The 16,722-nt window shown below is 42.3% G+C and overlaps 1 protein-coding gene across 4 annotated transcripts in view; it reads right to left on the bottom strand.

The window, feature by feature from the left end:
* Positions 1-1,903: 1,903 nt before the first annotated feature.
* Positions 1,904-16,722, bottom strand: part of ROCK2 (Rho associated coiled-coil containing protein kinase 2) — a 109,742-nt gene continuing 94,923 nt past the window's right edge. For 3 of the 4 annotated variants that reach the window (XM_075201428.1, XM_075201430.1, XM_075201431.1), the window contains 7 exons: positions 14,078-14,145; positions 12,339-12,427; positions 11,923-12,001; positions 11,109-11,370; positions 9,996-10,209; positions 6,347-6,441; positions 1,904-3,714 (listed from right to left, as the gene is read on the bottom strand). In XM_075201428.1, coding sequence (XP_075057529.1) covers positions 6,360-6,441; positions 9,996-10,209; positions 11,109-11,370; positions 11,923-12,001; positions 12,339-12,427; positions 14,078-14,145 — 794 coding nt within the window. In that variant the 3' untranslated portion in view covers positions 1,904-3,714; positions 6,347-6,359. The remainder of the gene's footprint in view (positions 3,715-6,346; positions 6,442-9,995; positions 10,210-11,108; positions 11,371-11,922; positions 12,002-12,338; positions 12,428-14,077; positions 14,146-16,722) is intronic. The other variant, XM_075201429.1, reaches the window with a different exon arrangement.

Here is a 16,722-nt window from a genome sequence, read left to right as displayed (position 1 = left end):
CAGTCTTCTATCACTTCAACTCTACCATGTATCATTGGGACTGTTAGCTGATGCCTATCCGCTGCCTCCGTGCATTACAGGCTTCAACCACATCCACTCACCTGTTCATGATTGTGACTGCCAGCTGATTCCTATCCGCTGCCTCCGTGCACTACAGGCTTCAACCTGCAACTCGTCTGTGTTTCATCATCGTGACTGTTTGGCTGATTCCTATCCGCTGCCTCCGTGCACTACAGTCTTCAACCTGCAACTCGTCTGTGTTTCATCATCGTGACTGCTAGCTGATTCCTATCCGCTGCCTCCGTGCACTACAGTCTTCAACCTGCAACCCGTCTGTGTTTCATCGTGACTGTTTGGCTGATTCCTATCCGCTGCCTCTGTGCGCTTCAGTCTTCAGTCCTTGTCAACGCTCCCGTGTTTCCTTGAGTCTGCCTCCACTATTGCTACCCGCTATTCTCCGTGATCAACAGTGCCTGTTCAACTCTGCTCCGGTGTCCCATCGTTACTGCACCTGCTGGTTGCTATTGGTTACCTCCGTGTTCCCGCAGAGACCCGCTGCTGTTACTTCTCAGCGCTACTCATCCATCTACTGCTGATCCGCTCTCCACGCCTTCCTGTGTTCCCTGCTGGTCTACCTACCTGTGCGCTGCACCTGCTAGACCCCTGCTTCACCCATCCAGGGACTTGTATTCTGCTGGCCTCCTGCCCTTCAGGTATCTCTGCACTCCTGTCTGACTGCCTTCTCCTGAACCACGGTATGCATACTTCCCATTGACTGTGCTGTGTATTGCATACCTTGCTGGACTGTGTTGGTTCTCCTCTGGAGTGTACTATCCGCTGAGTCTACTGCCATCATTGACTGTGTTATCTCATGCCGGATTACTTCAAGAGACTTTCTATATTGGCAGTGTTGTTCAGTCATTTATACATTTATATTGTGCATATTACTGTGGATCAAAGTCAAGGTGCCCGTGTATATATTGTGTTGCAGTCTCTCCCCGTGCACCTCCTCACATATATATTCAGTAGTACAACTTGCTAGTGGCAGACCACTGACTCCTGTTTACAGTTTCACCTGTTCCAGTATCCTCTCACATAGCAGTGGTACAACTTGCTAACGCAGACCACTGACTCCCCGGATACCTCCACTTGGATTCCATTCCTTCACTCAGACAGCGGTACAACTTGCTATCCGCAGACCGCTGACTCTCATCACCTCCTCGTTTCTGTTGGACATTCCTCCTCACTATAGCAGTGGTACAACTTGCTACCGCAGACCACTGACTACCTTCACGTGTCCTTTGTCCATACAGTTCCTCGTGTATTACTACCTCCATATTGCCAGTGCTGCTAGTCATAGACTTTCCTGAGCATCTCATCATCTGCTATTTCCTGTTCCGTGATCACCCTGCTACCAGAGTACCATATTACCACCTATACTGCTCTGGTAAGCCTATCACCTGGTGATCCCTGGGTAAAGACTCCTAGTGCCCGTGACACCCACTAGAGCCACTGCGCTCAGTTATTGATCCAATAAATGGAAACTGGTCTCTGTAGTTGGGATCTTATTATCCATTAACTAATACAAAATTACATTTCTGTGGCTTATATTAATATACAGTGCAATTTAATACACCAGATTACAAACAGAATAAAATATCAATTGTGAGCATGAACCCAAACACCCAACAAACCGTTCCATCATCCAGCGCACATACCTGCAAAGCTTTAATTCTCTCTCAAGAATACTGACCCCAATGACTTACCTTTACCTGTTGAACCGTAAACACACATTCTAAGTACTTACATATTCCATCATTTCAAAGTGAATCATGTGATACAAGTGGGCGGGGTCTATCAGATAGATCGGAAGGTTGGACAAAAGAAACGAGACGCTGAAAGCTACATGTTATATTTTATTGTCAATATGGTTAACATTTTATCATACTGCTTTCTGTATAAAAACATGCACTTTGAGGGGTATTTAGGCGTACAGCATGAATGAGCCCACATAAATTATATATATATATTTTTTTTCAATAAGACCATGTAAAAATATTTCAAATAGGCACCTGTGAGGTCCTTTCTTTTTTTTTTTTTTACACATCCCAGCTAAACATTCTTCAAATGCTCTGTATGAAATGCATTCTATTCCTAGAGCTAGGTGCTAGAGAACAGTTCCTGAAATATTAAAATACATCTACAGTATGATTGAAGCTTGTGACAGCCCATGTTTTATGTGCGTGTGCTAGGAACACTTTAAAAAAAAAACAAAAAAAAAACCCAAAACATATTTATTAAATCAGATATTTTTTTTTCCTCCAGCAATAAAAACATCTAGAATAAGACACAAAACAAAGGCCAAAACAAGTCATAGCACTTAATGTGGTACCCAGGATGAGGCACAGTGGAGGCAGCCATGTTGTAGCATGAACCACTCTTTATAAGCCTATCCGTTCACTCGATATCAGTGACATCACTGAGGCACCAGTAAGGCTGCAGCCTATCGATTCACTAGGAACTAGTGACATCACTGAGGCACCTTGTGGCTGCATTCACACAAAATGGCTGTCGTCACTGTGTATTGGATATAGGTACATTTTTATTTATTTAGATTTCGGTGACTAATACTGAGGATTGGAAGGAGAATATGTAATTCAAGGTGTAGGTTTTACCATATAATATTAGCTCCAGACATTCCCATACATTCAAAAGGAGGCTGGCATTGATATACCTTGTATAAAACGAAATAGAAAAAGTAAAAATGGAAAAAAGAAAAAAAAAAAAAGCCTACCCCATCGGAACTACACAAGATAAATTTGCAGCCGGAAGCCTGGAGCTTAATGATGGAATGGTCACACTAATTTGATATGTTTAAATTAAGGCATTCAGATCCTGGAAGATGATATCGCAGTTACTGAGGCTTGAAGACTGATTCTGCTCAGCGCATGCATGCAATTTATTGTTGTAATCCCTCTAGACGGGACAGACAGAGGGTTAAACGCTATGGCTTTGTACATGTGCATAGTAGCAAACTGCAGGTATTAGTCAAGGAGTACAAAAATAAATGGTGGCATTCTCACAAAGCCTCTTGCGATACAGTACGATATAAATATATACACTATCTGTCTTTCATTCAGGAGCTCATTAATTGGCTGCATCTGAGCTATACGGAGCACCAAAACCGCCGTGGAAGCTGTCAGTCGTGTCCCTGGCGCTCGCTTGTAGTCCAGATGTAGAGTAAAATGACGAGGAGAAAACTTTGTGCGACTGTTCACTGTCCTCAAAGTGAAGCTTTTAACATTTCGTTCAGCGGTAAAAGCCACCTTCCAAAAATTGACAAAATTTGCGGTTGCAAATTAATCGGGAGTTTACCTGAGAGCTCTGAAGCCGAGCCAAGGTTATTAATCCATGGGCATGGTTCTACTTATCCCAGTGATCTGTGACAGCCCTGAGCATTCCAAAGCCACTTGTCAGGCGATACATTATTTTCTTTTATTTTATTTTTTTCACGCTCTCTATATTGCAGCAACAATTTTGTAAACCTCTGATATATATAGCACAGTCTCTTAGGAAATATAGTAGTTTATTTTTTAAATTTTGACATATTAGCACACCGTGTTTTGCTTTCAGTCTGGTTTTTTTTTTTCCCCGTCTTTAAATGGAAGAAATCACTATCTTGAAATGGGCACTGCATTCACAGAAGGCAGTTAGCTGGAAAGCAATGAGAGAGAGAAAAATTAGCAATCACATTACAAGACTTGTTGCATTGGATTTATTAATATCTGTGACTAAACGTATAGCAGGCTTGGACAACTTGAGGCCTGCCAGTTGTGAAACTACATGTCCCAGCATGCTTTGCCAGCTGATAGTTGGCAAGGTATGCTAGAACTTGTAGTTTCACAATACATGGGAGTGCCATAAGTTGTCCAGGCCTGACGTGAAGGAATGACTAAAAGGGAATCACACCTCAAAACCAACAACAAGCGCGATATTAAAGTTTCGTACACACAGGCGTTAATTCCGCATATTCTTAAACGCTCTTATGATGAGGCGATATATGAGCTTAAATATTGAAAGCATCAGTGTTAAGATTAAAACCTATCTTGTCAGTTGACAACTGCATTTCAGGAGATGTTCTTATGGGATTCTGAAGTCTGCAATTTCAAGTGGAAGTGATTTTTAAATGTACATAGTCTACACAGTAGAAGCAGCTATTCATTCTGACAATACACTAGGATCATCTGAGACATGAGGCAATGTCTACTGAAGTAATAAGCAACATATTGATTGGTTCAGCTGACAAAATGGCTTCAGCCAATGAGAGTAGGCGACAAGTAAACTTTATATGTAGGGATAACAAAGCTTTAGAAAGTAGGGATAGGCCTAGAAGATGTGTTTTCCTTCAGAACATAGAACGTTTAGGAGACAATCTACAATTCAACTACGTCCAGAAACTAGGGGGGTATTCAATTGTCAGCAATTATTATTTATTTTTTTTACAGCGTGAAGTAATTTTAACGCCATTTTTTTTATCATGTTCGAGCGGGTTAACTTTACCCGCAATTCAATTCCATTTTTAACGCTAGTTTTTTTTCCCATGAAACGGTCCTCTCGCTCTCCAGTAGAAGATCTATTGAAAGTATAGGGTGTGCGAGAGGCAGCCGCGTTAAAAGCTATTTAATTGTTTAACGCGGCGGGTAAAACAGGAAAATATTCTGTTTTATCTCGCACCTCCTTGGGGTGTGTTAAAAATAAAAAAACCTCTGAAAAAAGTATTTGAAATCATGTAATAATGTGGAAAAAAGTTATAATTATGTTTAACAGTAATGCCTAACTTGTGTAAGTTGATTTTACTAATTATATTTATGTATGTTTTTGGTACAAATATGAATGTAGTAATGTGTTTTGACATGTAGATGATTGTATGGTAAAAAATAGTTAAATTAAAAAATATGCTAAAGAAAGTACTGTAATGTAGATACTATCAATGTGTAATGCAATGTGAATGTGAATATGGGAATGTATGCAAAACCTTTTTTTTTGTATTATACATGACCGCGTTAAAACTCCACTCCCCTTCACTCCCCTAAAATCTTGCAAACAATTTCATTTTTTTACGCGGCGGGTAAAAAAAACCTCGCTAACAATTGAATACCCCCTTATGTCAGATACAGGAAAAACAAAAACTGGAAGATCTCTTCAAATGTATCATATCCACAATAAACATTAAACATACATAACAACCCTTGCTATCAAGCATGACGGTAGCTCTCATGAGCTTTACTTATGTAACATTGAATATCAGAAAGCAGAACCATTTCTGAGGTAGACGACACACATGCTGGGAACATTAGCGGAAATGCTTAATAAACCAACCGCTAGAAATTTTCGTTTAACAATGCCAACACCCGTCTTGTTTTCAAGTAACAAAAGACGAACAACACACAACACAGCAAAACCAGCCCACATAAAAGAATATAGCACAACAAGCCACAAGCCCACACAGTACAAGTACACACAACATGTGCATGCTGTCATCTGCAACCTGCTGCTGAAGGAGAACTTGGATAGAATGACATAGATATTAGACTGGCAACACATTCCATTATAACATGGTTGCATTTATTTAGTGTACATACTGATTTAATATGCTTTAAAAAAACAAAAAAAAAACACACTAGCTTAAAAGGAAGAGAAACATCCTAACAATAAAACTAAAATGAAAACATTTTCTTCCGTCTGGTAAAACATTCAAAGTTTTCACTTTATACAGCTCAATGTGCAGTCTCACGAAGACGTCCGTACAACTAGAAATGCCATGATTCTATGTGGTGACCGCTGGGTTCACAATGGCGAGTTGACAATTATCAGCAGGTTGCAGATACGGATATACACACATAAATATACACTTATTTTAAAAACAAAAACAAAAAAAAACTATTGGAAATTTACCTTAGAAAAATGGAAATCATACAGTATGTAGGATATAAAATATACCTGTCTGCTCCACGGAGTGAAAGCAGCCATTCTGTTTGGTGATTCAATAGTAATGACAACGTAGCCAGCCTTTTGCTCATTTGGAACGAGAGACACGTGGAATGCAGAGATGTCGCATGCTCCGCGTAAATGGACAGGCTAAGCGGTCATTACCATTGGTTCCCACTTACAAAATGGCTGCCTTTGCTCTGTGTAGGCTACAGGTACACTATAGCCCCCTTCCAGTCAGCTCATCAGGCGGTCAGCCGACACAAGTGCAATTCTTCACCCGGATGCACAATTCAAACGCAGGCATGAAATTGTTGTCTGCGTCAAAACACACAGCTCAATTTCCAAAATCAATTACCCAGTCTACTGCTTCAGAAATCAAAAACATCGTCCCCATCATCCTCAACATCATCGAGTGACCAGTCCCAGTCTTTAAAAGCCAGGTCAAGCAGTCTGCAACAGGAGTGTTGAGGTTTAGGAGAGAAAGGCTTGAGAGCAAACCCCGTCCTGTACTTCAGTGGACTAGAGAGGCGACTATTGATCAGCATGGATAATAAGGCAGAGGTGCAACTCTGTCACCCTGTGCATCTTCCATAATGACTGACTTACCTGTGATCTACCATCAGAACATGGAGCGACGACTTAGAAAGCGCCAATATATCTATATTAATAGGAGTAGTGATTACAATGGACGATACTGGGAGTGCTTTGTATATTCAAAATGGTGGTATTATATGGTTTTATTCTAAATTATAAGTTAGGAAACAGCATAAAGCAATAAGCTCACTTTATGGTCACTGCTGGGTTACGACTGTTTGTGTAAATCTTATCTGTTGGACCATTATAATACGCGTCATGAAGTTTTCAGGGTTGGAGAATTATGCTGTAACATTACAGAAACTTAATCTGAGGATATCAGTACTCATCTCCCTTTTACTGTACATTACAATATACAGCAAAACAAATGCATTTAACAGAGAGAATCACATTTTTAAATGGCAATAAAACCATTATAATTTCAGATCTGAAACACAAAAGGTAAAGTACATATAGTCTTGCTAAAAGGGCTGTAATTTATGCTTGCCATGATATCAGTGGCCATCTCCTCTGAAATAGGAATCTATAGGCTGTACAGACCACTTCTGTTGTGTAGGATTTATTGTAAAGTCACCCACCCAAGTTGTGGGCGCTGATTTACCCACAGAGTGATGCAAGGAAGAGAAACACCACTCTCCCGGGCAACGTCTGCGTCCCTGAACACACAGAACATATGTTGAACACTTAGGGGTCGCTTTCAAGCGATGCCCCGCAGAGCACCTCTGTAACGGCACTCCGCGGCAATGCCACATTGTGGATTTTGCTTCACACCCCACAGAGATTTGCAGGAAAGTCTGCGATATTACCATAGTATCAGGAAAAACGTGTGGAGGAACATGGATTGAATCGGCCCCATAGAGTTAAACGGTCAACACATCAGTAACTTCACTCAAGAGATCTGATTTTTTTATTAAGCTCAGTGACACGCAGGCTTTGTAGGGAACCACCAGCTGATGGGAGTATCACTGCCCCTGGGAATACCAGCCATGTTATCAATGATTGGTGAAACGACTCCATTTCTAGAAGAGGGCCGGGCTAGTGGTGCAATGAGGTGAATCTAACTTATTACTATTTGTTTACCTACTTATTAAGTTAATAATGTATCCATCTGCCCTTAAGTCTTGTTTGTCAGTAGGTTGGTTACGGCCATAATGAATGTCTTCTTGACCTGACTGCCCCTCGCCTGTTTCTCTATTTGTTGGGCAGCTCATGTCCCATATTCCACACTTCTCTGTCTACCTGCTCTTATGTCTCTGCTCTACACGCCCCCCCCCCCCCCCGCCACGTCGCTGCTCTGCTCTACACCCCCCTGCCATGTACCTGCTCTGCTCTACACCCCCCCGCCATGTCGCTGCTCTGCTCTACACCCCCCTGCCATGTACCTGCTCTGCTCTACACCCCCCGCCATGTCGCTGCTCTGCTCTACACCCCCCCGCCATGTACCTGCTCTGCTCTACACCCCCCCCGCCACGTTGCTGCTCTGCTCTACACCCCCCCGCCACGTCGCTGCTCTGCTCTACACCCCCCCGCCACGTCGCTGCTCTGCTCTACACCCCCCCGCCACGTCGCTGCTCTGCTCTACACCCCCCCCCCGCCACGTCGCTGCTCTGCTCTACACCCCCCCCCGCCACGTCGCTGCTCTGCTCTACACCCCCCCCGCCATGTCGCTGCTCTGCTCTACACCCCCCCGCCACCATGTCGCTGCTCTGCTCTACACCCCCCCCCCCCGCCATGTCGCTGTTCTGCTCTACACCCACCCGCCATGTCGCTGCTCTGCTCTACACCCCCTCGCCATGTCGCTGCTTTGCTCCATGACCCCCCCCGCCATGTCCCTGCCCTGCTCTTTAAGTCTCTGTTTGCCCAGAACTCTAGTTTTCCTGTAATTTTTTACCCTTCCTTTGTTTCTTCCACCTTCTTAAATTGTGAGCTCAGCACTTCTACTTGTCATTATACTTTAGTAAGCTCCTTTTCTGCCTTCAATCACCCCCCCCCCCCAACCCCCATCTCATCAAACACCCTCTGTACAACCCAGTGCTGCATGTTACAGCATCACCCTCCACTGTGCTTCTACTCCCCTGACACCATCCTCTTCTGCCGCCTTCCATGAAAACTAATCTCCTCTGCTCCATGGACCATCTCTATTTTTTTCTACAAACCTGGCTTCTTTTTTCCAAAATCCCCACTCTCTTCTCCTTTCATAAATATCCATGCCCCTCATTCTGTTTTCATTTACCCCTCTCTCCCCTTCTGACTGCCTTTCCCTTCCTCCACATATTCCCTTTATTTCTTCTCCCCATTTACACTGTACATTGATCGCTTACTTCTGCAGATGTGGGGAATGTATTGGATGACATCCATATTACAACGCTGTGACCCATGAACGCATTCCCTGCTCCTACACCGTTACCATGAGCCTTGTAACAGCTACTTGTGATACTGATACAAACGGCGTTTATATATCATGGAGTCGTCCTTCACATCAGGGTTAGGCAACCGGTGGCTGGGACTAGTACTATAACGGACAGGACAGGACATCAGTCTTGCGCAGATTAGTTTGCGTCACAAGCCTAGCGCTGGCGATGGAGCGCTGCATGCTGGGAAGGAAGCAGACAGCACATCTGGCAACTCTTACTTACTGTTACATTTGAATAGCGTAAAATAAAATCAATGGAGAACGATTCGGAGGGCAGGACCAGAGCTAGAAACAAAATTAGTAACAAGAGGGATAAAGTGAACAGGATAGCCATTAACCCCTTCGCTGCCAGGGAGGGTGGGCAGTAGGGCACATACATTCTACTGGCAGCAATTAATAAGGAAACATGACAAGCAATGGAGGCGTGAGCAACTGGGGTGCGCTGTGGAAGAGCACAGGGAGCCTGGGGGCGAGGATGGTAAATTACATGTGTTCCTTGAGATGTGAATACACTGAGGGACAGTATTACCCACTGATAACCGAGATGCCCATAGCAACCAATCAGTAATTTGCTTTCTTATCTAAACTGTGCTAGAAAAAAATGACAGGTAGAATCTGATTGGTTGCTAAGGACAATGCATCATCCCTCAAGTTCTTATTAACCATTATTTATACAGCGCTAAAAAATATTGTTTTTAGTCAATTACACAAGTCCCTGTCCTAGTGGAGCTTACAGTATAAATTCTCTACCACTTCACGGGTGATACGTACAACTTCACACATACAGTGCCCAAGTCAGAATCGAATAGATGGCAACAGCGCTGAGAGGCAGCAATGCTCACCACTGTGCTACCCGCAACCTGTGGAACTATGTTCTTAAGTGTCCCCTAATAAGCGATGTGGAGACCTCATACACCCACTATCCCCCCCTGACCAGTAGAGCGCTGTAACTAACCAGTGTTGTGCACTACTTAACCAGACGGCACAGGAGTATTACCTGGGTTTGTTTGGAGGAAGTTGTCGACTAGGCCGCCTCGTTGACGGGTTTGGCTGTACCTTTATGGAAGCTCTTGGAGAGGAGCGAGCGAAAGGGTCAGGGGCCGGCGGCTTCTTGGGGATTTTTTTCACCAGCCGACTCACCCACTTCTGCTGCTCCTCTGTGGAGTTTGCTAGTAAAAGTAGGTTCTTTGCTGTAGAGATATCGTAGTTTACTAAAAAAATAAAAGAAAACAAGGAAACAAAAACAGAATTAATACAGGTAAAAAGTTTTAAACCTTACATAAAACCTGATCTTCCCTAAAACCCAACCGGAGGGAAGCAGAAACCACTGATAACAGGGGGAGGAGAGTAATCTTACAACCATTCTTATGGTACAACTGGGGAAACATGAAATTGTACATTGGGAGCACATACACCTGGCATAAGTGGAGAAGATAAAATGCAGACAAGAAACCAGAAATTGGTCAGAGTGTTAGAAAACATAATACTAAAAGGGTAAGTACTTTGGAACAAAACTACCAAAATGTATATTGTAAACACTGATCTGTCCGATAAATAAGACTGAAGGACGGTATCACGTGGAAGCTGGAAAAGTCCAGCGTTCCTAACTACTTAAAAGGATAACTCCAGCCAGAACCTAAAAATGAAAAATTTTGGCTGGAGTTCCATGGTTTAATGTAAAAAACAAAGCTGTATTTACAGTGGATACTCAGTACACCAGATACACTTAGACAGCAAACAGCTGTAGTGGCCCCAGGTCACACTTTTATTACTATTTGGTGGTTTGATAAAGGCTAAGTGGGTGTCGAGGCCCCTCCCAATCCTGCACGAGGCAAGTTTACGAGGGAGCAGCATCAATACCCTCGCGGCCAGCAGTGGGTGGTGGGACAGTAACAACCACGGGGAAGCCTGGCATCCAATTCTCTTCTAGCAACTCATTCCACGTCATACAAAAGTAATTTTTTAGTTCTACTGCAGTGAAGGGGAAACACTCATCCGTTTCACACAAGAGAGATGCATCTTAGGTACGGACTATTTATACAGGGGTATGACCTGGGAATAGAGGGACTGTATATTCAGTTCCAGAGCCCCGTGAACGAGGGACACATACCTTTGCAAGGTGCTATCATCATGTCCTCTTTCTTGTCCATATGGTCCCTGTGGCATTTGATATGGCAGCGCCGGCACTCCAAGGCAGGAGGGGGTTTGAACACGTTGGACAGGGGCTTCATACAGGCATCACAGCTGGTCGCGAAGTGGTACAGCGTGGGAATAAACTCGTGCCCTTTGTGACACATATAATTTGACTTCTCTGCAGGATCCACTGGGAATTCTTGTTCTTTTTTACTTTCTCCTTCATTGTCATATAAAATCTATGAGGTGGAAAAAAAAAAAAGGAAATGAACAAATGTGTAAATGTTCAACTATCAATACAGCGGATATAAAGATATCAAAGTGTGTGCGTCCCTTTAAGTAGCTATATGCAAGCAGTGGTCTCCTGAAACCTTCCACAAAAGTGGCTTAGATTGGCTACAAGGAGTCTCTTTAGTAGCCTTTGCATAAGAATAATTAACAAATGTTATAGCGCTACGGAATATGTTGGCGTGTTGGCGCTATATAAATAAATGATGATGATGATGACCCTCATTTGAAAAGCGTTCAAATCAGAAATGTGCAATTGTGCATTCATGATTTTACCAAGTTTTGTTCAATTTGACATTGAAAAAAACTTAACGTTTTAAGACTTTGCACCAAAAAAAAAAAAAAAAAAAAGAAGAAAAGAATGAAAACGAAAAAACAAAAACCAAAAACATTCTGATTGTAAAATAAGTGTCAGCACACCCAAGGCACTTGCCACATGGAGATCCCACAGGGGAGGCTCAAAAAGTGGGCAAGTATAAACTATGAGAAAAGATTGAACTTGCCTGGAATATCCGAGGGATTTCTTTGGAGTCTGCTCGATATACATCTGTCTGAGTGACCTGCCGCACATGGAACAGTTTACTGTGAATATAAAATAAGAGCAGTGTTAAAAAAATGACAGAGAAGCAAATCCTGGTCCAAAACTACAGGTGTGTTGATTAGGACCCCGAATACATCCTACAGGTAAATCCCCCCCAAAAAGAAAAAATTCAGTGAGCAAAAGAAACCGCTGAGAATCACTCATGGCTGCTAACTGCATGTACACAAACAGAGCACATTTTCATAGTTATTCTCCAGGATACAACTCAAAGAAACATGTTAAGGTCCCTTTAATCATTCCTGGTTTTAGAGCGTCTATGTACACAGCATCTCACAGTAATCACATCTATTAGTGACAGTATTAGCTGGGAATACTCACTCTATATCTAATACCATGTACGGGTTGGACTGTTCTTTATCCTGCTCGCTGTCATAAAACAGAATTTTCTTGCTGCTAACCACCACATACTGTAGTAAAGAAAGCAAATATTAAAGAACAACATTTTGCAGAGTAGGTAATCAAGTGAAGAGTCAGCAAGCAACATTAAACGCAAATGGTCATTTACATGTATTAATATTGCCCATGATCAGAGTCATTTTGGCGTTCGTGAGGGTGATTTTGCTATGGGAGTGATAGGCAAGTCCCCAGGTCAGTGTGCTCAAGGTGTGGATAGAGGAATTGATGGGCTCTTGGAAGACGAGGATGAAAGATGAAGGGATACGAATGTGGGAGGTTGAAGGAATTAAGACGGAGGGAGAGTTCAGGGGCAGGTGGGAGATTTGCGGGCACAAACTAGACTTTGTCCATAAAATAATAAACTTCATATCCTATTAAAATAAAGGCCTCAACTCTTACCTCCAATTTGGAACCACAAACTCCAAATCATGTGCAAATTAACAAAAGTAGACATGGCTTTAATTTAGGACATTAATAACAAACCTCTTAAGAGAGTAGTCAAAATTACACCAAAAACAAAAATTAAAGATAAAGTGGCTTTTCCAAAGTGGAAATTCAATGCTGTGTTGATGTTTACTAAATCAAAGTTTAGAAAGAATATTACAATCCTTCCAGAAAACAATTTTACCATGAAATGTAAACACAATTAAAAAAAGAAAAGAAGAAATAGGCCGATGATAGATTCCCATCTATTCCCCCACGCACAAGGGCACCATGCAATCCATAGTCACAGAGAGAATCCAGGATGTTGGATCAACTTGCTCCAAATTGCTGACCAGGACTGAAAATTCAGTTTTGGGTAGAATATCAGAAATTAAACACAGACCCAGAATATTACTTCTGGCATCCCACAAAATCTGGCGGTTCTTCCAATGGATAGTGCGCCATGGTAAAAGCTCACCGCACCTGTTAGTGATGCAATACACGACTGATCGCGGACAACATACTGCATGAATGAAAAAAATCCAGGACGACAGTAGCGAGTAGAGTACCAGACATTAGGGAGCACTCCCCACAGGGAGAGCAGTGCCGAATCACAGCAGACATCAGGGAGCACTTCTCACAGGGAACACTCGCCACAGGGAGAGCAGCACTGAGTCACAGCAGACATCAGGGAGCACTCCCCACAGGGAGAGCAGTGCCGAATCACAGCAGACATCAGGGAGCACTCCCCACAGGGAGAGCAGTGCCGAATCACAGCAGACATCAGGGAGCACTTCTCACAGGGAACACTCCCCACAGGGAGAGCAGCACTGAGTCACAGCAGACATCAGGGAGCACATCCCAAAGGGAGAGCAGTACTAAGTCCCACCAGACTTCAGGGCCTGCCGGTTCATGTGGAATGCCACACATCAGGTAAGTAATATTGTGGGACTGGGTTTAACTAGTGACATTCCACTAAAAAAAAAATAAAAAAAAATTGTTTTGGGTGGAGTTATACTTTAAAATGGAATTCTAAACTACTCTACTTCAAAAACCATGTTATTACTGTTGACGTCATTTTGAGGAAGCCTTAAAACAAATTACACTTCATAAAATATGGTGATAGTTTTATAACAAATATTCCACATATTTTACAATCCTGATTTTAAATCTAGACAGGAAGCCAATAAACAAATTCACCTGTAAGAATATTTGCCCTCTGCACCTCACAAACCCACCTTTTTAATCCAGCTAAACTTCTTGGTGTTGCGGACAGGAAGTGACAACCATCCCTCCAGTCTGGATTCTGTTGGGATGTGAAGAAAACAGAATTAGCGTACAAAACACACAGCTGGGTCCCACACAAAAACAACACGTACTTACATGTGTTCTGAACGGCAAAACAACAAAGCTACAAGCATTTCAGGCAAAGCAATCCTACAGCGAGTCTGTGGCCTGATTTCATGAACAGTGCACTCTCTTTATATTGCCTGAACATGGAGAGGGGTGTTATAATAAGGGCAATACTATATCAATATCCGTGACAGACTGGGTGGTGATTATCATTGGTATAAAGAAAGTAAAACAGGGAAACAAGTTTCTTTCCGGTCACCAATGCTCTAGAGTTGCTAAACAATTGAATGGAGATGGAAAACTAAACAAATATTGGCATGTTAATATATTGGCAGTTCTGACACTCAATACAGTAAAAGAAATTAAGAGGAACAGATAGCTGAAATAAATAATTGGAGTTCCACAGAGAACATAATGTCTTACTGCATCCTCTGTACCAAAATCCTTCAGGGACAATACTCTGAGTGCAGCACTGCCTAAGTCTGGATGTGCTATGTAAAATGCATTGATTCTGATATACTTGTATGCAAACTGTAATTGCAGGCAGTATAACGAGTGAGAACTGTAATTGAAAATGGCCAAATGCTAATCTATTGAGTGCAGTCTTGTTGTCTAGTAATCAGAACTAATCATAGCTGGAGATGCAGAAAATCCATTTAAGTCCTTACATTGTATGATCCTATGTGAAGAGTGAGAGGCTGGTCATCCAATAAGTGTGTGAACTCGCCGTTGGCAGCAGAATGGATACCACAGCTAGACATATCTCAGACTAAACAGAGTGCTTGGAGCCACTGTACACAGTATTTATTATGTGAGGCCGATCAGTACTGTATTATCTGACTGTTTAATTGTTTTAGAGTGAGATACCAATACTACAACAGAGCTGAACTATCACAGCACCTGTATGAAGTCTTTAGGTCTCTGCTCTGTATACAAGAAATACTATACAATGCATTGTATGCACAGTACGCACTGATACCTTCTGTATTTATGTAGTTAACTTAAAAAAAATGATACTGTTAAGTGTTTTTGATTTTTATGCTTTGTGATGTGCACCTTTTTTGTACAGAACAGACTGGATATACTGCAGTGTGTTGTGTGCAGGCAGAGCGTTCTATCACCCAGATTCAGATCGAAACGTATCTAGACATCTGCTTGGATTTGAATACGGACAATAGGACATATGTACAAGTTCAGTGTTGTTTTTAAACACGCAACTTACGTACAAGTTGTGTTCGGACTAGACTCAGGCCCACAGTGTGTAACATACTGTACATCAATAGGCCAATGTGTATTTGGCCTTCCATCTTACAACTAGACTAGGCCCGATAGCTGTATCTGTAGGACCTCCTTCCTAATGGATCCCTGCACAGGACGTACTGCAATTATTACTTGACTACTTATATTATTATTACTGTTTCCGTTAGTTTTAGACTTATTCTTTTACTGTGAAGTTCTAAACTTTATTCACTTTCCTTCCACATCTGTACCCTGCCTATTGCCTCTTTACTTTGTATGACTTAAGAAAATCCTACAGGAAGCTGCTTTTCATGTGGAAACCCCACTGTCCTTCGATGCAAGGCTACTCTTATTAAGCTTGTCTACAGTCAGTGGGAACAGTCACCCTTGAGGCTGAATGTCCAGTTACTCGCCCTCTAGTGTGATACAATGTGTTTCTTCTTCCCTCTGAATGGTTGCCACCGCCAATGTTTTGGTGAGAGTGGATGGTTTACAGTTGTGCCTTTTTGTTTTTCCTTTTTTGAGGATGGAGTGTAACGGAAACATATTTACTACTGAACCAGCAGTAATACGTCACATATGTCAAAAAAGGACCTTATATAAAACACACCCAAACTTTAGGATTAAATTCACAAAATTAGTTCCTGGAGCAAACCTCAAAACTCGCACACACAAGAACTGCCCCCCCCCATAACACACTCACTGCCTCACTTCAGTCCACAATGTTAGACTACACTCATGAATATCAATTGCCACAACTCTGGGAAGGATTAGCCATTGCTGTTGAGGATTCTACACAGGCAATGTTAAAGTGACCATCAAGGTCAGGGCAATCAAGGTCAGGGCAATCAAGGTCAGGGCAATCAAGGTAATTTTAAGTATCTGCAGAACTATAGGAGAAGACTTGTTTTTCTTTTTAATACAAATTTAAAAAGTACCCATTAAGCCAGTCCTCAGGGCTCCCGAACAGTGCATGTTTTCCAGGTGACCAGTGATATAATTATACCACCTGTGGACATGTCAGTAATGACTACACCTGTCCCACAAAGATATGGAAAACTTGCACTGCTAGTGCTCCCCGAGGACTGGGAAACCCTGCATTAAGCAATGAAAAAAAAAAAGTCTGCCAAAAATCAATAATTATTGTGTATGGAGACAGAAATGATTGGCTTGTCAACAGCAATGGGAAACAGATTGGAGTGACTGTGGAAATCAACAAAGCCAGAATACACGCCAGCCTTTATAATGCATACATGACTGAATGGGCTACTGCCATGTTCAGCAAAAAAGG

Source organism: Mixophyes fleayi, chromosome 3 (assembly GCF_038048845.1).
Source record: "Mixophyes fleayi isolate aMixFle1 chromosome 3, aMixFle1.hap1, whole genome shotgun sequence".
In the NCBI taxonomy this organism is placed as follows: Eukaryota; Metazoa; Chordata; class Amphibia; order Anura; family Limnodynastidae; genus Mixophyes; species Mixophyes fleayi.
The sequence above is the reverse complement of the archived record's forward strand: the minus strand, read 5'-3'. Positions and strand labels throughout refer to the sequence as shown.